The sequence below is a fragment of the Oryzias melastigma genome, linkage group LG22, assembly GCF_002922805.2.
Source record: "Oryzias melastigma strain HK-1 linkage group LG22, ASM292280v2, whole genome shotgun sequence".
NCBI classification, from domain to species: Eukaryota; Metazoa; Chordata; class Actinopteri; order Beloniformes; family Adrianichthyidae; genus Oryzias; species Oryzias melastigma.
In genome coordinates, this window is record NC_050533.1 from 20683025 (window position 1) to 20707120 (window position 24096).

The 24096-nt window shown below is 38.3% G+C and overlaps 1 protein-coding gene across 2 annotated transcripts in view; it reads right to left on the bottom strand.

The window, feature by feature from the left end:
• The window catches only part of alk (ALK receptor tyrosine kinase), a gene marked incomplete in the record, with an annotated part of 583514 nt that overhangs the window by 120113 nt on the left and 439305 nt on the right, over nt 1–24096 (bottom strand). For both annotated transcript variants that reach the window (XM_024267526.2, XM_024267517.2), the window contains 1 exon segment: nt 17319–17452. In XM_024267526.2, the coding sequence (XP_024123294.1) occupies nt 17319–17452 (134 nt within the window).

The following is a 24096-nucleotide window of genomic DNA, read 5'->3' on the forward strand; positions in this document are numbered from 1 at the left end:
ATTCAGGAGTCTTTAAAACATGGATCTTACAGTTTAATCTCTTATCTCAAATGGCACAATGGTGCCCTGATCTCAAGGGGCTGGGGCAAGTGCTAACACTATCTTGCTATTCCATTAAAGGTAAAATCTAGAGATATTCATGAAGGTTTTAGGGGCGGCAGGGCTGAAGATAGATGCAGCTGCGTTTCCCGTTGGACCCTTGACAGGACAAGACATATTCGCTCATGAATTCAATTAGCTGCACACAGTCACGCTCGATTGGCGCGAGCTTTGCCCAATCACCATCACTATCTGTCATACTCCCAGCAGGAAAGGGGAAGAAAGCTCTCTCAAGGGCAGTGCGGCGGAGATCAGAAGTCAGAATGCTTGGAGTGGGGCTCTGTATCCCAAACACCATTCTTTTTTTCACGCTTCAACAACAATTCATTTGATTTTTCAGGTATTGTTGTCATGTTAACATCAAGTCTGCGCTTTCATGCAGATTTCTGCTTTGTCAAGCATCTCATTGGCCACTTATTTTGGAGTAGTTCTCCTAAGTAGGTTCCAAGTTAAAAATACAGCTGTGACATTTATGAGACTGCTGACTTGAAACATGTCACAAAATACGTGTGGCCTTTCCAAAACAGGCTAAATTTATTTTTGCAAACAGTGAAACTTTAAAAATAAAGTTATTCCTTCGCTCAATATTTTAGGCCTATTTTTTTGCAAACAGTTAAGAAACTAAAAACATTTTCCTCACTAAAAGTTTAATAGTGTTCTCTTTTGTGAATTAGTCTGACAAGAAAACTCAAAATGAGAATTGGAAAATACATTTTTTACCATTGAAATGTCTTTATTAGCTTGTAAGTGTACCATTTTCATTGGTAAACCTTGATCTGTGGAGTATCAGATTAGATGAAACTGAAGCAGCTTCTATTCAGGGTTACTGTTAGTGAAGTCCAAGATGGCATGAGGCGAGGGGCGGGATACTCCAAACTATCACACTTCACTCACTCTCACAAATAATACAGAATTACACCATAAAAAATCATCTAAATCTGGACTGTGGAAGGCGGAAGTACCTGGAGAAAAATCCTGAAGGCAGGAACAGATCGTGCAAACATCAGACTGAAAGGCTCCTGCTGTGATTCACACCAGGAATATGTTTTGCTTGAGGAGAATTTGGAGCAACTTCTCCTCCATGTAGCACGTGGAGCTACCACAGCTACACGCATGCAGTCTGACGTGCTTCCCCCAAATTCTCTTAAGGAAAATGTTTTGTTTGAGAGAAAACTATAATCCCATTGTGATGAGGTCATGTTGGAGACTATTTCCTATTTATTATCAAAGCTGTAGACTTTTAATGTAGCACTGACCTTAATCAAGATCATATTATTTTTAAATGGTAAAGTAAGAAGTCAACCTGAAATGGCTCTAAATGATTAGCTTTTAAGAATACAGTAGGCCCTGGCCACAGATCTCTACAACATACTTTAATAACTCTACAACAATACGTTAAATATTTTAAGTATAGACACATGCACTGGCATAGGGGTAGACCTGTACTGGTGCTATGGATTTTTGGGTTGCCTGTGTTGGACGTGAGCGACTCTATCTTAACCCTTGTGTTATCTTATGGGGTGGAGATGACCCCACCCTTATATTAATGTGTGATCACTCCCATGACAAAGATGGACAGGATTTTATGTCTGAAACAGACACCAGTAAAGATTAAAAAAAAAAAAAAAAAAAAAAAGGTTCAATGCGCTCTTGTGGGGTCCAGAAATTTGTTGAAAATTAGAATTATTGTGTCTCATACTGAGGAAAAAAATGAAGTTTACCTTATTTTCCATATTATAAGGCAATGAATGGTCTATTTTTTTTACCTCATTTTATTAGGCGAACCAAACTATATGACGCATAAAACAAGACAAGTGTCAGAAATACACCCATCAGTCAGACTTTACTACCAATAACTCTTTAGCCATCAGAATTTCTTCCCTACTCACTATATAGTGCGTCAGCCATTTTCTAGTACTGTCCGAATCTACAATTCCAAAATCGAGTGCACTAGAAATTTCCCAGAAGTCTTTGCAAAAAACTAGCGCGCATCGATGCGCAAATAGCGAACTATTTTTTTCAAAAAAATGTGTTTAAATGTTTTTTTTTATGACTAACTTACCACATTCTCATCATCAAAACACAGTAGAGTCACAAATGGACGTCATAAAATGTATTTATTCGATTTTCACTTCATGAAATCTGTGACGTCATGTTTGGAAAAACGAAAGAAAAGTAGTTAGCATAGTGTCTGAATTACTTTTACAATCCTTTTAAGGATTAATAATAGTTTCTTAGTTGGTAGGAATTAGGGTGGGAATTCAGACAGTCTATTCTTTGTAACACGCTACATTAGAAGCAATAGAGTTTTCACAATACCAGTGCTAAAAATATGATACTTTGAAAGTGTTCAGCTTAAATAGGGACTTTATCTGTTTTTAACATAGCAAAGTAAATATATACCATTTCAGAATACTTTGAAATCCTTCAGTCATTATTGTACACTAAAAGTGTTGCATTTGTTACACATGAAGCATCTTTTATTTTAATGGCTTCTGATTTCTGAAAATAGAAATAGAAGGAGAAAACAATTGTAGCCTTAGAAACTTTCTGCCACTCTGTGGCTTTGCTAAGATGTTTTTGTAGCATGGTAATAATCAAGAACAGAGAAATGAAAGAAAAAGAGCTACTTTGACATCAAAGCGTCTCTCCCACAGATACTGCTTTCTGCAACACAGTAAAGCGTGTTTTGTTTTTTAACTCTGCGTTTTTTCAGGGCTTGGACTCCACAGGGTCACTTTAGCCTTGATCTTACAAGGTTGTATAACAGAATGAGTTTACATCTTTAAGGTCTCAAGTAGGAACATTTTAAGCAGGAACATTTCCTTCAAAAAACAGCTTGTTTTTGACTCTAAACCAAAATGGATGCTTTGGGTTTACCAGCTTCTTGTTCAGCTGCTGGTTGCAGGTATATATTTTCATATATTCTGTTCAGGTTTGTATTTTTCTTAGATCAAAGTCCGATGAAGTTAAACACCAAATCTGTTTGGAACAACTCAACAGGGTCAATGAAACTCCTACAGTCGCATACATGTGTGACTACACACTAATTACAACACGCAGCCTCCTGCTTGACATTAAATGGATTGAAGTGACTCGATTACCATGTTAAAAATTTCATGCCAGTTTTCCCATAATGAAATTAGATTTAAGGTTCCTCTATCTTAACGACTGACTTTAATCCAATAACATTTTCAATCAATGGCACCAGAAAGTTCCTCTTCGGTGTCAGGTTAGGGTTGATGTAGACATCTGCTCCGTTTAGCATATTTATGTTGGGAACATTACTCCATGCCCTCGGCCATTTAACACTTCCTCTGTATCTTAAAACGAAACTGCCTGCGCAGATTGCGTTTGGAAAGCTGCCTGCAACAGAAACCCAGTTTGCGATGGGGATGCAGGGAGGGGGTGCCTTTTTTTTTTTTTTTTTTTTGAGGAAAAGCCTAAGGCAAGAGATTAGAGGAACAGTGTGATGAAGCTTAGTGTTGCCACACAGGGCCTTGTCTCGCTGTGTTGCATCTTCTGTTATTTGATGAGCTGTGCTTTTTCCTGTTTGTTATTCTGCGTTCTCTTAGCGCCCCAAACAATCTGTGACCTCTAGCAAGTAGCAAGGCAATCAAAGAGAGAAAAAAAATATTCAAATATTTGCCTTAAAGAGAGTATGGCAAATAGTGAGACAGCTGATTGCCCTGGAGGCTCCTAAAGGCTTAAGCTGGAAATTCAACATTAACTTTTAGTAAAACATTAATCTTATGGTACCTATGAGTTACAGATGCTACAAGTATTTGTAATTATTACATATTACTTTTTTCAGGTTTTTTTTTTTGTTGTTATTAGGTCTTCTGCAGTATAAGCCACACTCGAAAAAAAACAAAACAGTATGCCTTATAACAAGATTGGGTCTTATCGTAAACACGCTTACGGAGCTAACATGTGGTGGTGTGGGACTGTGTGTTTTATACGTGTTACTTACAAGGTTGGGGGTTAGCTTTGGCACAGTATCGTTTTTTTAGTTGCATCAGTCAAGGTTTTTTTACATGTTGTAAAACAAAGTTGGGAGTTACCGATATTGCAAATATGCTAACACAGCTAACGGTTCAAGAGCGGCTAATGTGTATCATATTAAAAACAAGTCCTAGAGTTACTGTGAATGCAATTAATAGAATCTGACTGACAGATTTATCTCTGACTCTTTTGTCACGCTGAATGCGCCTTACAGTTCTGTGTGCATGAAGCTACGTACACGCTGCTCCCTAGCAATGCGTATTTAATGAAAGGTCTATAAAAATGCACGTTTTGGCCTTCACGCTCAAAACTCTCGCGGTCAAGCTTAACTATGCACATTTTTAAGACTTTTTTTGGGCTCTAAGAACTAAACTCAAAGGTACTGAACGCAGAATAAAGTTACACTCAGTTGCATTTTGATCAATCAGGGACTTAGATTTGTTAGTGACGTATGTATGGCGTCTCTTTAAATTCATGGAAGTGCCAACCGTTTGAAAATTGGTCATGGAGGAAAAATTAATAATTGTGGTTTGTGTGTGGCCGTAATAGGATACCAAATCTTGTAAAAATGGGAATAGAGCTGTGAAAGAAAAAGCTAGATTCCCCAAATGTGCACCGCTTTGACATTACGCATCAAGCCTTTTCCAAATGGGGATGCGGACATGCGCAAATAAAAAGCAGAAAAAGAAAAAGAAGCACTTCCCTTCCGGTGTGAACACCATGGGTTAAATGTGGGGTCAAGAACCCACATTTAGTGTTTTCTAGAAAGAGTGTCACAGTTTGAACGTAGCATTATACAGTATATAACTATTCATTGATGGTGCGCCTTATAATGCGGAAATATGATTGTGGTACAGCAATTTAAATGCAATTCAGTTAAAAAGAAAGTTAATTTGCTCCAATAAAATGAATGAACTCTGATCATTTGATCTGGTAAAGGTACAGTATTTATATTTGGTGTGTACTTAGATCAGGGATGTCCAAAGTCAGACCTTGAGGGCTGGTGTCCTACATGTTTTCCAACCAACCTGCCATTGAAGGTCCTCATTGGCCAAACACACCTGATCCAGGTAATGCAGGGTTTCTGGGAAAACCATCAGGAGGCTGGCCCTCGAGGACTGACTTTGGACACCCCTTACTAATTTTTAACCTTTAGTAAAGCCCCAAATGTCCTACAGTCACAAATTGTAAAAAGGCATATTTTGTCTACTTTGTTTTAAGACCCAAAGTGCTTGACAGTCACAATTCCATTCATTGAATGTGCTGCCTAGTACTGGTGCCAACCTATAACCACTAGGAGCAACGAGGTGTTCATTGTCATGCAAAAGACAGTTCGACATAAGAGCGAACAAGGTGAGACCCAAACCTGAAATACTCCAATCAACGATCAAGCGGTCTACCATGGTACTTAGTGACAGTATGTTTATTGTTTGTTATGTTGGTACTGTCTAAAAAAAGTTTTTATATGGAGGGCTTGTGATCAAGCAAAGGCTTTTTTTCCTTTATGATCACTGCAGATCTCAATGGGAAAAAGCCTGGCGTTGGCCAAAGTGTTGAAAGTTTGATTGGTCTTCCTAGCTTATAGTACTCTGAAAGTATTAAATATAAGAAGGCAAAATGATTTTTAAGAGTTTCAATTTTCCCATGTTTTTACTTTCCATTTAACATAAAGAGATTACCCAAATCCCAAGTAAAAGCAACAATGTCCACAATGCGCTTCATGTCTTGAATAGGCTTAACATCCAAGTTAACGTCAACATTTTTTTCATGTTTTTTCATTCAATAATGTGCAAACCCATATGCTATATTAAATTAGGAAAGCATGACAAAAGCCGTTCATAATGGAGTTCAAGGGCAGCGCATTTTCCACTGGTTTTAAGACTCCTTCCATCAGCCGACAGGTGTGCTGAATGAAACTTACACAAAAGTTCATTTAACTTTAATTCAAATTCTCCTGGGCGTTCTGGACATAAATAGCATGCTAACAAGTCTCTGGGCTCCAGTTGTCATTTTCAGTTTGTAGTTAGTGAACTGCAATGCAAAATACTGGAAAATATGATGCAACAGAGCCCAGACAAAACCGCGGCTTGTGTTTTCTTGACTCGAATGACAACAATGTAACCCTGAACAAGTCGATGAGATGGAAAAAAATGCACCGCCCCAGATGCACGTGGCACTATTTTGAAAAAGACAAATACTATTGTTGCTGAAGCGCATGTAAAACAGAGGTCGAAATATCACTTCACAGCTTCGTTTTTTATCATATCAACATTTTAGTTTTTCTTTGTTTGGTCATTTTTATGGCCCACAGCAGCAGTCAATGACTGCAAGGAGCATATTATTTTTGCAACGACACAATCTTTTCTTTTCTTTTCTGAAAAGACTTTAACACCGGAGATGTCACCGGTGACACCTTAATAACACGACCGATTCACCTTGATTGTGATTCTGATGCTGAGAGAATCAGCTTTTGGTGTGTCTGAATAGTGCCCTAGAGTTTTCCCAGAAGTTTCTGCAAAAAAATCAGTATTCTCACTAGATTAGTGAATATAAACCATAATCCAGGCAGGTGGGCCCCAAATGGTTTAAAAGGAGAAAGTAATGTGGGCCCTGAATGGGTTTGTCCGGAGTCTCAGTGGAGGCCCTACCTGTATTGTAAGTGGGAACTTAGTAGGCCGGCTCATCACGCTAGCCAGCCACCCGGTGGACAATGCTGTGAGCTAGCAAGGACTGACAGAGCTAGTGAGGACTGGCAGAGCTAGCTTGATACGCTATAGGCTTAAGTGAACACTCCGTTGGTTGACTCGCAATGCCAGGCAGCTGCTTGGTGGACGGTAACAAGCCACCCAGTGGACAGCATAGTGAGATAGCAAGGACCGGCAAAGCTAGCTTGCTTTGCTACTGGTTTAAGTGGGGACTCAGCTGGTCTACTTGCAACGCTTGGCAGGTGCTCGGTGGACGCTAGCCAGTCACCTAGTGGACAGCGTACTAAGATAGCTTTGCTAGCCCCTCGCTAGCTCGCTTCACAGTCCACTGAGTGGCTGGCTAGCGTAGCAGCCCAGCCTACTGAGTCTCCACTTAACACATTGTTGGCAAACACAGATGAGGCCACCACATTTTCTACCCACTTTCAAACCATTTGGGGCCCATTTAATCTTACTGGCTGGGAATAGACTGCATTTGAATATTTTTCGTGTGAAAATAGTGTACTTTAATGAGAGGTCTACACAGAGCATTCATAGATTTTTTTAAATGTTCTTATTTATTAGGTTTTCACTTCAGCAAATGGATGATGTCATATTTGCCATTTTAAGAAAAAGTATTGAGCATGGGTTCCAAAGTTCTTTAAAAATCCAGGGCACAAGATAGTCCCGTATTATATGGTATTTTAGTAGTTAAGGAATAGGCAGAGAATTTGGACATAGCCATTGTTAAGTGCTGCATAACGGCGCAAAACCAGTTCTCTCCACGTCAGAATCTGCTGGAATTATGAGAGTTAAGATAGCAGAAAGAGTGTAAACACTGGGGCTGAAGCTCTGGAGTGAAAGGGTGAACTTGTAGATGCTGCAGGAGATAGTGAAATCTCATCAGGTGGGATAAAAAATTTTAGTTTTATGTATCAGGTGAATAAAACCTTTTAATCTGGAAAAAAAAAGTTTGAGCGTTTTATGATCTGTATACACGTAATAATGGTACCACTGCTTTGTGACTAACAGAAAACTGAAAATAGCTTTGCAACCTCACAGATTCCGTCTGTACTGAGTGACCCTTATAACCCTTATTAATCCTCTGCAACTATTTTTTGTTTAAATGAGTTTACATTTGTTTAAAAACTGGTGGTCAGATTAAAAAAAAAAAAAACCTCAAAGGCGCAACATGCTACAATTGTGAACAGCTATTTCTCCCTGAAAAACTCCATCACCCATCCATCCACGTCTAACCGTCTGTCCACTCGACTGGTTTCCACCTAACCCACTTTCTCCATGCTTCCACGAGACTGCGTTTGATTGATTGTTTGGGGGACACCCTCGAGCTGTTGTGTACTTAATCGCAATGTATAGAGTTGCCATGACGCTCCATTAGGGATCCGCATCAACATAGCGCAGTGGTTAGGGAAATGGGCCAGAAAGGGAAAGGTCAGTGGTTCAGATTCCCATAGGAGTCGCTGTGACGTTCCTCAGCTTTAGTACGACTTGTGGCATATTTCATAGATACTGGACAGATTACCCAGGGGACAAACATTTGTTTTTTATCCTTATTTTTAGTGAAACTGACCTTCAGTCTCATCACAGTGAGAAGTCAAAGTCAAATCTGCGGCTGACACAATCAGGTAATGAGCTTGTCAATCCTCACAGAAGGCCCAGTTTGCATCTCGGGAGAAAACTGGAGAAGGTGAAGAGCGCTCCTGACACGTTTGCTGAGTTTGAATAATTATGGTTTCTATACAGCATTGCCACAATCATCCGAGAAACACCAGTAGGAGGTGCGGTCCTAACTTCCTGTCACCCCAGAGATAGGGATATAGTCGTGCAAAGTCACTTTAGGTGCAGAAAATTGGATTGCTTTTTGGACTTGTGACGGATGAGTTAATTAAAGAAGAAGGGTATGGAGAAAAAAAAGTGATATGCAGCTCCGGTTATTTATCCTGTATTGACTATACCTCTGTGCACCACGGTGACGAGAGCAATTGCTGCGTTTTTGCTCAGGAAAACGAAACAAGTGAGAGGACGGATGATGTCAAAAGCCCATAAAGAATGAAAGTTTTCAACAAAAGATCATTTCTGCAAAAAGTACTATATTTCAAAGCCCTTATTTTTTTCAAAACACTACGGTGTGCCTTCCCTTATAATAATAAGTATACTTTAAGTACAAGTTTTTAAAGAATACTTAATTAGAGAAATGTACATTTCCCGAAGTGTACCAAGTACACTTAAAAAGTATACTGGAAGTTTACTAACAATACTTTTTTGGACTAAATTGGCCCACTTTTAGTTTTTAAAAAGTATATGTAGAAGTATACTTAAAGTAACATCGCTGATATAATATTAGTTTACTGGGTATAAACTTTAAGTTTAGCATAGTTTACTCTAAGTTTATGAGAAAACGCTTTGAAGTATATCTAATTCAAGGTTTGCTTTTGTTTACAAGTAATAAACCTCTACTCATATCCCAAGAATACATCTACTCCACTTTTAATGTTGTGTACGAAAATGTTAAAGGACAGTGACATATAAAGGCTAAATATATTTAGACTTGTAGCATGTTTATAAATATAATCCGAGTATACTTAACATGAATTTATTAACTTGTAAAGTTCATCTCTAATAAGTACCTAAAAAGTAAGTAAGGTGCTCACTGGAGGGATGGGGTTCCCCACTCCCTGGGTCTCACTTTTGTGATGATCTCTGATTTCTTTATAAATCAGAACAAAATTAAGCATTTCATGGTCATTTTACTGTATCTGCTAAACCATGTATCATTGTTTATTGTCATTCTCCATATGGCGTCACACTGGGAAATAATAACAGTCTAATGTAGTTACTAACAGGGCTGGGAGTTAGTGAAGTCACAGTCAAATTTATTTTAGCGGAATCAAATCTGTTTTTTAACATGTGTCAAACAAGGCTGGGAGTCACAGGTATTGTGAATACGTTAACTCGGCTATTTTTTCTAATATGGCCAAAAGCGTGGCAGACAAGTTCTAGAATTACTGTAAATGTAGTTAATGAAGTCTGACTGACTGGTGGACTAATCTCTGACTCCTTTGTCTTGCCAAATATGCCTTATAACTTCTGCCTTATATATGACATAAGTTCAAAATTAGACCAATCATTGGTGATGCTTGCTATAATCCAGTGCACCCTATAAAGTGGAAAATATGATAATAAGTTACAAAAAGGATGAATTTGAATAAGAGGAAATTCTGACCGTTTTTAATGTTTCTCTTAACCCATAATGACTCATTGTAACCAAAGAACATCAGAAATGTGTTCTGTAGTATATCTCACATTATTTTTTTAGGAAAAATTGGTCTGTGTTCTCAGGGGTCAAAATTATGGAGAAGTTTGTGGAAATGTTTAAGAGCAATAAAAATATGATCATGAAATTAAACATCAGAGACATGCAACAACAGGTGGAAAAACAGACCTTTCTGTTTTCCGTCTGCTGAATGTGATGAAACCGAAACCTAAATCCTCCATTAATGAAACCAGGACTGGGGGAGTCCTTGGGCTTTTCTTTATTTACAGATGAATAACCTGGAGTGCCGGTGACTCGAACAAAGAAAACCAACAAGTGCAGTGGAGCCTGCGAGCCTCGGCTGTACGTCATGGCCTGCGTCTGTCGGGATGGAAGGTAATCCGAGCCCAGGTTGGCGACAGGTGCTAGAGGGGAAAGTGGGGGCGATTTGGAATACCGCGAAATGTGGTCAGGCTCCATGGAGAGTGTGCCGAGATGGATTAAGGCTCCGTTTGGGAGTAGGAGGTGTGCAGTGGGTGTTGTGGCGGGCACCCAGGTGGTGCCTGAGGAGAGTACGTCACGTCTGTGTGTGTGTGTGTTTTTATTTCTCCACTAGCCAGGGCTTATGCGCCGGCTGGCAGCAGAACACAGTGGGCCCAGAGCTGAGAACAATTAGACACTGTTCAACCATGCCTGGATTTGCATGGAGAGCAGCACCCGCTGTTCCATCTTAACAGTGACAGAAAAGACAAAGAGTCACAGGAAATTTACTGGTATCGAAAGGATAGGAATTGATTTGTTTCCTGTAGTCTGCTTTGTGCTTTAATTACTGCAGGTGTCTGATAAATATCGGGGGGAATTCTATCAATCTTCCCTTTAGGATACAACTACTGCACTCAAACCAGTTAAATCATTTCTGCCTCAGATTGTAACAACTGTTAGGCAAATACAGCTTTAGGCTTTATCCAAAAATAGAAAAGCAAATTCTGCATCAAATTAGAGTTAATTTTGAAGATTTTCAATTCACGCCCTCTGAATCTTTTGATCTATTTTTAAACCCTTCCAAGTGGTATTTTAATCATTTATATGCAGTTTTTACTTAAAATGAAAAAAAAAAAACTGTGACGTTTTCTACAACTAGCTTCTCCAGACCGGCTGCAGTTCATTAGAAATTCACCTCTCAATTGTTTATGTGACCACTCCATCCCTCCTCCAATCACCCATTTCTGAACTATCTTAAAAACTAAGCTGTATCAGTTTTTAACCAGATTCCAGCTCGGACGAGGAAAACAAAGACGTTCATGGATCTAGTCATCTATAAGTGGATGCATCAGAATGGGGCTGAGCTTATGGCTTATGGCTATGTCACAAATATATGTTCTCTGCTCCTGATTTACAGCAATTTCAATAAAGAAATACAAGTTTAAACTTAATTTCTTTATATATGACATCCACTATCAGAAAAATGCCAGAAAAGCATGTTAAAAACACAATTTTCACTAGTGTGTGTGAGTTTTTTAAAACACCAACAACTGTGGCTAACAACTAAATAAAGATAATGTAGGATGGTCAGAGATTTGTCTCAGATAATCAACCACGATGTTTCACAAATAATGAAATCTTCTATCTAAATAACTGCTCTTGTTGATTCAATCCTGTCCGACTTTTGCTGGAAAGTTACCTAACTTCCTAAAATCATCTATCATCAACATCTAAATACGGCCTAAAAATGGGCAACAGTTTTATTCTTTTCATTTAGAAAACAGAATGAATATATTGATAATTAGTTCTGTATGTCTTTTTCAGTCATTTTAAAAAGTGAAATTCGTTTACGTTTAATCATACCCTGGAACGGACTAGTGACCTGTTCCGGATGTACCAGTCCTTTAATCAACATTAGCTGGGCTGGAAAAGATTTAGCAGGTGAAGAAAACGGTTGGATCCATGACTTGAAATATTTCAATTCTTTTTAATCATGATTTTATGTCTTAGAAACATAAAATATTGTAAACAATTGCTATGAGAACTCTCACAGTGTACATTAAATAACTTAAACTAGCTGAAAAAGTTACTTGAGCCTCTAATGGTCTCATGCCGGGTTCACACCACACGCGGAAGCGCCGAAAGGTGGAGTGTGCAAGGGATCCGCTTCACCTCCACTTCACACCAGGCGTGTATTTTTTCATGATGGTTGACAGACACTTCTGCTCAGCTGAGGTTACTTAGAGCTTCTATAATTAATTTGACATCTTCCATCTTGACGTGTCACCATCTCTGCCTCTCTCTCGTTGATTGTGTTTTACTTTTAAGACATCCAAAAGCACTTTCCATCGGCCCATTACATTGACCTGCGTTTCTTAGTCCTGATAATCGCAGAGGATAATTATCATCCGGATCAGGTGTTTATTATGGATGAAACCGGCAAATTCTGCATAGAGATGCCCTCTTGGACTTATTTGATGAAGGAGGAAGCAGGTTCTTTTTTAAGGCACAGAGAGACAGAGAGATAGTCCTCATGAAAAGTTCAAAGTCTATTGGTCTGGATTTAAAAATATTTTTATGTTTACCAATATTCTAATGTTCTTTAATAAATGTTTTACAAAGGATGATCAGAAGTGTTGTTGATGCGTATGGATCAATAATGGACATTCTTTGGCTGTGGGGCTGAGACAGAGTCGGAGGTTCTCCATATTCGCAAATTTGGCGGATTCGCTGAGCTTTTTGTGCCTCAACCCCCTCGGATAACGAGGGGAATATTGTATTTTCCTCTCTACAGTCTGCTTACATACAAAAATATTATCGAGTTTACCAATAGCGGTATTTTATTGTGAAAAATTGGTCATAATTTGGAAAGTGATTGGATTTTCTTGTGTGCGAAACCTCCTGCCAGGATTGACGCGGGTTGCTCGCGGCTCACACAAAAAATAGACCAGATGGCGAAACAATCGCTGCCCGGCACGAGCCGGCCCCGGAGGACCGCGCCGCTTCGCTTCTGGTGTGAACTACACCACAGGTTAACAAGGGCGCAGAACGGAAGTGGCCTCTGTTCCGCGCCGCTTCTGTGCATGCGGTGTGAACCAAGTGTCAGTCTCTGTCAATAGCTACGCAATCATGTAGAGGTCTAAGGTTGACACACGTCTAGAAGACACTCAGTCTCACTACTTTACAATTGCTCCAATAATTTAAGCTAAAAACTGTTTTTGTGAAGTCTTCATCTTTAAAAAAAAAACATTTTCAATATAATAATACACAATAACTTCACAATGAACTCATAATTTCCCAAAAAAGTAGGAAATGTGGGAATTTTTTTTACTGCAAAAGTAAAGATAAATGGAGATTAAACAATTTGTCATATCTTAAAACAAAATTAAAGTAAAAATAACATAAACATGTATAAATCCAAAAACAAAGGAAGTTCAAGGTCCAATCTATGTGAAATAAATCTGACATTAAGCAGGCAAAGCTTAATAATTTGATGGTTTATCCCAAGGGGTATCATAATTATGTGTCATAACTCTAGTTATTTTTATTTTAAACCAAAAATGTAAAGCTAAACACTTTTTAAAACCAATGTTTAGTTCTGAATGAAAACTAGTACAAATAAGGTTACTAAGGGTTATTTTAGACTCTCTGACTCTCTGTTATTCTAGAAGGGCGCTGTGTCCGAGTACACTAACAGAAAATTGAGTGGAATGAAAAAGGGGGAGTTGTTCCAGCGACAGGGAGAGCTGCAGCGTCGAGAGGATTGCCAAACAGAGCCCATTCAAGAATTTGGATGAGCATCACAGGAAGTGGACTGAGGCTGGAGTCGGTGCATCAAGAGCCGCCACACACAACACTAGACATGAGCGACAAATGTCGCACTCCATGCATCAAGCCACTCTGGAAACAAAGACATGTTAGAAGCCTCTTATCTGCGCTGAGAAGAAGTGGGCTGTCGCTAAATAGAACAAAATCCTTCATTCAGATGAAAATACATTTTGCATTTCCTTTAGAAATTAAGGTCCCAAAAACAATCAAATGTGAAGATGATTTCAAGTCATCCACCAGTGCTAGTCCACATCAATGCAGCAACCAATCAGGTCATTCTGAAACACTTATGCTGCTCTCTGATGTTAATGAGCTGGATGGAGATGCTGGTTTTATTTCCCAGTAGGACACAGGACCTGTTCACGCTGCCAAAAGTAACCCAAACCAGTTCAATACCCACAATAGTGCCTCGCTTGATTGACCAGCAGACTCGCTTGACCTGATAGAAAATCCATGGACTGATGTCAAGAGGAAGATGAGACACTAGACTCAACAATGCAGATGAGCTGAAGCTAACAAAGTATTAACACCTACACAGTGCTACAGGATGATCTCTTCCATGTTACAGAGCATTGATGAAATATTTTATACAAGAGGAGACCCAACTAACTTTCATAAAAATGGAAATAGTTTTAAAAGGATGACATTTTTGTCAAAACTATCCTTTTTGACTGATTCGATGTGATACTCTAATTTTGTATTAATCATTTTATATTGTTTTTTATCTACAGGGTATAACTATAACAATTACAAGAAATAAAACTGGAAGTACTGATAAATCTGTGTAAAAAAACAGTATAAATGATCATATTTGAATGCGCACAGAACTATAAAGCGCATTAAGCGAGACAAGAGTCAGAGATAAGTCTGTTAGTGAGTCAGATTTTAATTGTGCTCACAAGAACTCTAGAACTTGTTTGTAACATGCTAGACGTTAGCCATATGTAGACTGTTAGCGTATTCATAAAAATTTAACTTGCAACCTTGTTTTTTAACATGCTACAAGTTAGCCGCATTTAGAGCGTTAGCGTACAACACTTTTAACTCCCAACCTTGTTAGTAATAGGCTACATGTTTGCCATGTTTAAAGTTTTAGCCTATTCACAATAACTGTAACTCCCAACCTTGTTTGTTACAGGTAAAAATCTGACTCATACCACTAAAACCAACAGTACTGTGACTATGCTAACTCCTAACATTGTTAATAACATGTAAAATGAAAACAGTCCAACACTGCTACATGTTACGTTAGCGTATTTACAATACATGTAACTCACAAAATTAAGCTCGGCAAGTTTAAATGAGTCTTGGTTTTTCCTCGCGGCCAAAGTTAGCTCTCTATGTTGCAGAATTACTACTTTTTTGTAGAAATTCTGTGATATTTCAAGATTTACTATCTTTCAATCCATGCCATTTTTGAAAAAAATAATGGCTTTCAAGTGCGCTTTATAGTACAGAGAATACAGTAATATAAAAAAGTATCTGTTTTTATGAATGAATTGGTCCTGAACCATGACCTTGTTCTTGTAAAGTTGTTCTTTTTTTTAACTAAGTCAAAGTTCTAGGTAATAGTTGTATGTCAAAGTGGTAACGTTGTGATCTAACAATCATATTGTCAGTGATGAAGTACACTGACTCCCACCCCAAGTTTTTTTTCAGTCAAAATTTAGTGTATAGGTATTTAAGAAAAATGTTGTCTCTAAAAGGATTTACCTCTGACTAGAGAGCATTCAGGGCTGAGTAGGAAGCTGGTGGTCGTGGTCTTCTGTCTGTCTGCTCAGGTTTTTCCCAAGGGGCCAAGACTAATTGATGGCCCTAATTTGGTGTGTTTTAAGTGTGACTAAGCATGTCTCCCTGTCTCTGGTCTGAGATGAATGTCCTGTTGCCCAATGTTAGCTTCAACAGACTGCAGATCCTTCTGCACTGTAGGGTGGAGCTAATGGACACGATTGATAGAAAAAAAAAAGGTGGCAGCTTTTTGTCTGCGCTGGCATGGTGGTGGCTGTCATTCAACATGAAAAGAGATTTATTTTATGTATTTTTTAGAAAAGAAGCGGTCACCCGTAGCACCTCTCAAGGATGCTTTTAAAATCTTGCACACAAAAAAAAGTATTTTAGCAATGGCCTGCATCCAAGCAAAATGCAAGAAAACATGCGTAAACAACTTTATATCACAGCGGAGATCTCTTCAGAGAGCTTCTGCCAATTTCAAGATTTAATTTAGTCCATGATAACAAGCCACTCCTAAACCATTTCCCGTTACCCTCTTCATGCCTTTTATTCTCGTTTTGAAGACCGTTGCTGCATGATAAACACGTTTTCTTGTTTTCAGAGTTTACTGCACTGTCTCATAAAGCTGCATTTAAAACAACGGAAACATAAAAATATCCAAACTGCACAAACCAAATATATATGCAAACAGTTTTGTGAAATGTGCTTTTTTCGAGTCGGTGTGACATTTGACGCCTGTTGAACATCTGTGTTGACGGAGACAGGGATTGTATGAAGGAAGTTTCTCTGTGACACATGTGCAGCATGCTGAAGTGGGGGTTGTTGTGCTTCGACATCTAGTTCAGAGGAAATTGAATCAGTTATATTAATTCAATTTTGGGACATTTCGAGGTTGACAGAGGAGGATATTATTCCAATCTCCACCCGTCTACGCACTTCATTCCACGACATGCCATAACGAAGTTAAAATCACAGATTTTTGCTGTGCACTTTTTAGACAGATTTGACTCAATTTGGTCATTCTGCGGACATGTGAGACACATTTGGTCCACGCTGACATTATGAAACAAAAAATTTGAGAAAAATCCCAGGTTTTTAATCAGCTATATATTTTTTTCTTCAATAGAATACTGCTGATCAGTTGCATATCTCCCTGTTATTGTTATATTCTCAAAAGTTTTCCTAAAGAATTTAAATAAAATGTTTTCTCATTTTTTTTCTTATCTGATGTGATCGGTTTGTAGGCTAACAGAAAGTGTAAGAATTACAGCCTAAACGTAAAAATGTATGGTTTTCCAGAAAGCTACACACTTCCAAATATTAAATTATTCATGTTGGTTTTGATCGATAAGATTAAGGAAAAATATATACATTTGTTATACATTGTTTTAAACACAAAAACTGGATTTTTTTTTGTTCATTTCAATCAGGGGTTTCCAAACTACGGCCCGCGGAGATCTGCCACTCCTCAGATATGCATATATATATATATATATATATATATATATATATATTATATATATAAATATAACATACATATGTATATAAATATATATATATATATCATATGCACATTTTACATATATATATATATATAAACTACGGCCCACGGGCGCCGTAATTTGGAGACCCCTAATTAAAATGAACAAAAAAAATCCAGTTTTTGTGTTTATAAAAAAGTTTTCATTTAAGTTATAAACAAAAGTCCAACTTACCCATGGTGCAGTTGGTCGTAAAGTGCGGCTCTATGGTGGCAGTATCATCATAAGGGATCCGCTGATCGTAGCTGGCTGATATCCGAAAAGGCGATCCTCCGTGTGTGCCCAGAGTGAGGTGGACCACAGCCCAGCTGCCGAGGAGAGAAAGCAGGAGCAGGGTCAGGGCAAGCAGCAGACAGCAGGGCTGACAGAGGTGCCCGCACCCCCTGCGGGGCGTGGGGGTCAGCGTCGCTTGGATCTGCTCCACCGGAGTTCCCGGAGTCTCCGGTGAAGGGCCGTCCAGAGCCTCTCTGGAAGCCGTCATGGGAGTTTCCTCATCCCCTTCCATTTTGGGGGGGCCTCCCTCTTCCTTTTTCTGCTGATGCATGGGCCCACCTGACGAGCCCACCCAGACTGTTCTGAACAGAAAGTCTTGTTTCAGAAGCGGATAAAGCGAGGGCGACGGGGAAACAGCAGCACACTCAGGTGAGGCTGCCGTGCGTGCTGCAGTCCTGCGGCGAATGCCGTCCTCTCCGGCTTTGTGCAGTTGTGCAGTCGCTAATTTTATTAAGCAAACTGGTTGATTTGTCTGTGGCTCAGAGCTTATCAACAATCCCTCTGACTGCTTCCCTGTAGCCCTGTTTCCTTCCCTCCCCCCCAGCTGATGCCCATCCCTTCAGTTACAGGCATGGCCCCAAACATAGTCAGTATCCTGTGAACAGACACTTTATTGATGAGACTTTCTCAGCGCCATAATTCGGTTTAAGATGTAAAAACAGCATTAGAAGTCATGCGGAGACAGAAATGATTAGAGGCAAAGGTTGAACTGCAGAGAACAAAACATGTCGTTACTTTTACAACAAAAAAGCTTCTAATAAAAAAAAAAGCTGGGTAATGACAATAATAAATAATAAAGAAGAAAAAAAACAGTGCTTTATACCACAAATGGTTACTCTTAAACAAATGTTTATTTTAAAAAGTTGGTAAAATTAATGCCTGTGAGTTTATAAAGTTAGTCAGTAATGTTTGCTTAGGTTGACCGAGCTGTCCTATGGGAAATCCTATTATACGTTACCATCAAGTTAGCATACTTTAGCTTTTATGTGCTAAATTGTTATGTATTTTTATGAATCAATTATTAGTTTATTAAGCCTAGATTGATCCAAATCGATTAGGCGATTTCATTAACCCAGCCCTGAATACTAGTGTAATCTTCTAATGTCTCCAACTTACTAACCCTAAAACAGTGATGGAGCTAGAATATTTTACATGGAAGGTTATGAGGGGGGACAACAATACGTACGTGTAAAAAAATATATAAAATACATAATTTTTGGGGCTCAAGATTTCATTTTTTATATTACTTTTGTTTTTTTTTCTGAAGCTTGTACTGATGATTTCGTAATCTTTGTTAATAATTATGCTAATACTGACTCAAGGGAAATCTTGCATGATTTGGGTCATAATTAAGTTGGAAGACTCATACACGATTCGCTTTCACTTTGACAGCACATGGCTCCGCCCATCCTCTCATCTACATTGTGAAGTTGTCCTGCGCAGAAACTCCCCCTCCAAAGCATTAATTTCAATTTTGAGTTTACACGGTTTACACATTTATACTTCCTCCTCCATGCTTGGAGTTCTTGGGGTCAGAACAAGTTGAGTTGATGCCAGAGATCTCAACTTTGGTCTGATCTGATCAATGTATCTTATCCCAATTACTCTCTAAATCATGAAGGTGTTCATTGACGAACTTCAGGCAGGCCAGCACCCGTGGCTTCTTAAGCAGGGGGAGTTTGGCAGCACTGCAAGAAAACCATTGTGGTGTGAAGTAGTACTAGGCGGATCGATCCAAAATATCGATAGTATTCATCTCAAGATGGTATTGGATCGATACGGGCTCGCGATCTTGTTTGAAACTTTTCTGTATCTTACGAAAAAAAATCATTCAATACAATTAAAAACTATTGAGATTTTGAGGTTCTTGTCCCATCCACTGCATTTATGAAAAATATCGGTCTAGATATCTGTGATATCAGATTGGTATTGGATCGATACCCAAATGCTCAGCATTGCCCAGCCCTGGCGTAAAGTCTTACCGATAGTTTTCTTGGTGACAGTGGTTCCAGGTGCTTTGAGATCATCAACTAACTCCAGCCGTTTTGTTTCAGGCTAATTTCTCACTATTCTCCTGATCATGGAAACTCCACCAGGTGAGATCTAGTTCTGAGCTATATATTGGTCCACCTATGATCTACAGGTGGATTGATGGTCATGTTCTTTGGCGCCAGGACCTGGTTTTGGTCCATTCCTGTCTACAATCTTCTCCCTTAAATCCACTGAAAGCTCTTTAGACTTTCCTTGTTGGAGAGTGTGAGTCTGATTGATGGATGATTCTGTCTTTATACAGGTGATCAGTTTAAACAGGAGTCTTGGTCAGGGGAGTCTAACTGGACTATGTGAACCACAACTCCTAATGGTTACTAGGGGAGAACAGCGACTATAGCATGAACTTTTCTTTAGCAAACCTCTACTTTATGCACACCGTTAGAGGAAAACGTTTGATGTTCTTAGTCCAGCAGCGATGACTGCACGTCCACACAAAGCCGCCACAACACAAATGGGTGCTGAGCTTTTCAGATTCCCCCAATTTCTGAAATGTAACTCAATAAACTTAGCTTTCCTACCATCTGTCTTTCCTCTTCTCTCTCATTCTTCTCATTTGTTTCTTTTGCCCAGAAGCTGCTCTAAATTGGAGGGAAGATGCTGACCAGACGAGAGCGATGCAACAACAACACGGCAGTACCCTCGTTGAGGGGAATCTTCTCCTGGTCATTCCCCGCAAAACAAAAGGCAATTAGACCTTAATGAGGACTGGATATGACCTTAAACCTGCAATGAAGCTGGAAACTTTTACTTGACTTCCTATCATAGTTTTAAACAAGTCTTAAAATAAAAGTAAAGTTACAAACAAATTCATGACTTGGTGTACAACGCTATAAGTCATTAAAACGAACATCTAAAAGCCCTAAAACTAAACAAATGCATTGTATAGGGGGTAATAGTTCCAGAAATCACCCTTTGAAAAAAGAAAGGCTTTACTCAACCTTCTATTCAACGGAGTCCTGAAAATCAATTTCCATCTGCAGCATTTTGCATTTCTAACGGCGCTGCTCATTCTTCAGACTTTTTTAATCTAAATGACCAGCAGCAAATGAATGCTAATAGTCATAATTGTTCTGAAAGCAAACAAGTGACTGTATGGCTGGTTTAGAAACCTTTTAAGATGTAGCGTATCATGTTTATCTTTTTAAATGACTTTAGTCTGTGACTAAAATTTATTCTGGAAAATAAAATTGATTTAAAAACTCGTTTTATGTTGAACACGGTTTATGTTAGCGGCTCACTCTGATGGAAATTGCATTTTTGGTGTTTTTAACATGTTCTTGAAGCATTTTTCTATGGAAACATTAAGCTTAAAACTAGGGGTTAAAAATTCATTGAAATATATATATATATATATATATATATATCTCGATAGAATGAAATATCGCAATACTTTTTTGGCAATACCTGTATCGATATTAAATGATACTGCAACAATATTTAATTATTATGTATAAGCCAGCCTTTAGTTCAGCATCTTACTTTTGTTTTAGATTTAAGTTACCTGATGGATCGTGTATAACGCTTTGAAAAAGACCATCATAGTAGAAATTGGCGGTAATATCCGTGTCTACTCTGCATGCGTAGAATCAGAGCTGCAGTGTAGACTGTCATGGGTCTAAGCGTTCTTCTTCACCCTGTCATGTTGCTTTATCACACTTTTTTACGATGATGGAAAAAATAGTTTTTCTAAATTTTTTATAATATTTTTTGAACCACCTGTTCAACCATCTGAACTGCTTTAAATGTAACTAATCGACTGTATTTGGCCATGTTGGAAATAAACAGCTCTTTATTTTCTTAAAAAAATGCTTAACAAATGAATTTGTAAAGGAACATGAATTCCTTCGTTTCCTTTTATTGAAAAAAAAAGAAAAGAAACTTGAGACGTTGAGTGTTGGAAAAAAATTCTTAGCTTACCATAAGAAAAGCATCATGAATTTTCTTGGGTAAAATCGACTCAATGAGATGCAGTTGCAGTCCTTCATGCTTTGATCAATAAATCAAATGTATTTTACTATTTTATTCATGCCAAGTTTTTCTAAGTCACTCTTTGAAAATAATAGTAAAATATTGTCTCTGGTACAGTGTTGGGATAAACTGTGTATCATAGTATGAGATGTGTATGGCGATGTGTATCATCTTATGACATGTGTATGGTGATATGTATTGTATTAAAACATATGTATCGCAATATGTATCGGATTATAACATGTTTATTGCAATATGTATCCTATTATGACAAGGTGTGTATTGTATTATGACGTGTAATCGAAATATGTCTCGTATTATGACATATGTGCTGCAGTATGTATCGTGTAATGACATTTGTATTGTGATATGTATCGTATTATGACATATGTCTTCGATATGTATCGTAATATGACATGTATCACGGTATGTATCATATCATGACATGTGTATCACGGTATGTATTGTATCGCCAGACTCTTGCCAATACACACCCCTATTTAAAATTGTATTACTGAGTATTTCTTTATTCAAATCTTAGAGAATCAGGAGAGCTGTGGACAGTTATGATTAGAAACTTACAATAAAAAATAGTTAAAGATGGCATAATCTTAGTTAAAAGAACACTGGGGACACTTTTACAAGATCAAAAGACTTTAAAGGACCGACCAAAGAGCTACAGCCACGTATGATGTTCAATAAATCAGCATGGAGGTTTAATTTAAGAGAAGAAACATAAATATGATCTCTGTTGAGTCAGGACATAGATTTCCATGCACCTCTTGGACCGTTAAATGACGTCCTCTCCTGCTTTGTTTGTGCAGACACTGACAGGACTGATTAACTGAGCTGCCAAAGCACATCATTCAGACATTCAGGCTTTATTATTAGCATACTACCAGGTGAGCGGGATACAGACATCACGCTTAGATGTATATGAAAGGAAAAACATAAAGATCTCCTCTGCCTTTGCATACATGACTAATCTGAAAGTGTCCTTTTGTGTCCTCTCCCAGCTGCAGTGGATCACATGACCTTTGTTTGAGCTGTTCGCTGTGGAGGGAGTTTCTTTCATTGCAGCAAATAAAACAGTTCACAACTATTAATCATTGCTGCCAATTGACAATTCTCATTTCATAATGCGATTCATTTCTGCTCCCTCAGTGCTCTGCTCCGGTTAATGTGGGCCTTTTAATTTTCATCTGGTTTGTGTGTGTCTGTTAGTTAATGAGGATGTAGGATGCTCACATCCTAACCACATTTCAGCTTCTTTGTTTAGAGGTTTTTTCCGTCTTTTGGTTTCGATTAGCTGCGAGTGTCATTTATCAGTGAAAACAACATGTAAATAGGTCCGTTTCGTGCAGAACATTCTACAATGTAAAAACAGACCCAGTAGAATTTATTTATTTTTTTTTTTACTCCATTGACAGGTTTTCTTTGAATAAGCAAAGAAATCTGCCAATGATCAATTAAAAACAGTATTACCAGGAATTCTTATAAAAATATAGTCGCTATATGTTTTCTTAAACTAAGATTATTTTGCGATAGAAAAACTTCTTTCTTGGAAGACATTTGTTTTTAGAAACAATAAGCTCTTTCCTTCATTAAAATTCAGTAGCTGTGTGAAACCAAAATAGATAAAGTTACACATATAAAAGTGTTTTGTTTATTCTCAAAATGCAAATAAATACAGCTCCATTTAAATAAAAATGATTTTTATGCTTTACATAAATGAAAACTGACACATTTCCAGCATTTTGTCAGCGTTCTTGTCCAAATAAAACATTATGATTAAGGCTTTTTAGGTTATGCAAAAAATATTTTTTTGTAGTCTAATAAAACAGCATTTTATTTTTCAGCACAACACCAAAAACCAGTTTGCTCAGTTCCAAAATCCCTCATAATCTACTTTAACATTTAATCTTTAAAAATGTATCATAGTCTGAACTGTAATTTTAAATAAAATAGTTGTAGAAACTCAAAATCTCACGTTCGAATTCCTTGAAATAAAATCACAGGAATGTTCTCGACTGCATTCGTATTGAACTGTCTATGAATAATTTGACATTTTCATTTTGTGTTTACCATTATTGTGTTTTTATGGAGTACTTTTTAATGCTCAGCCAACACTATAGAAAACCAACACATTCTTACAGACCCTTCTGTGTCACTTTTTGATGTTTTGGGTGTCCTCAGGTCGTCCTTTTTAAACGTACTGCCTGTTCCCATTCAATGACCGCCCCCCAACCTCTGGGCTGCAAACCAGAACTGGTCCAGTAACGCACCAGTATCGCAACCCGACAACAGACCAGATGTGGTACCGGACACGAACCGGTACCAGACGTGGTACGGGACCAGAAACGGGTACCAAACGCGGTGCCGCGTACTACACGCGTACCAATACTGGGTTAAGGTTAGGCCACTGGGACTGGGCTAGGGTACTGGTACTGGACGAGTCCCAAGAACCGGTACCACATCCGGTACTGTGCCCCGAGGGTCGCAGGCCCTTGATTTTACAAACAGCTAACACGTCAAAAAACGCCGAGTTGGGGACACTCAAAACATCAAAAGTAACGCGTACCGGTCCTTAACCTAACGTCAATATGTGAGGACTTGGAGATGAGAATGTGAAAACATGCAAACTCAGCATAAAAAATAT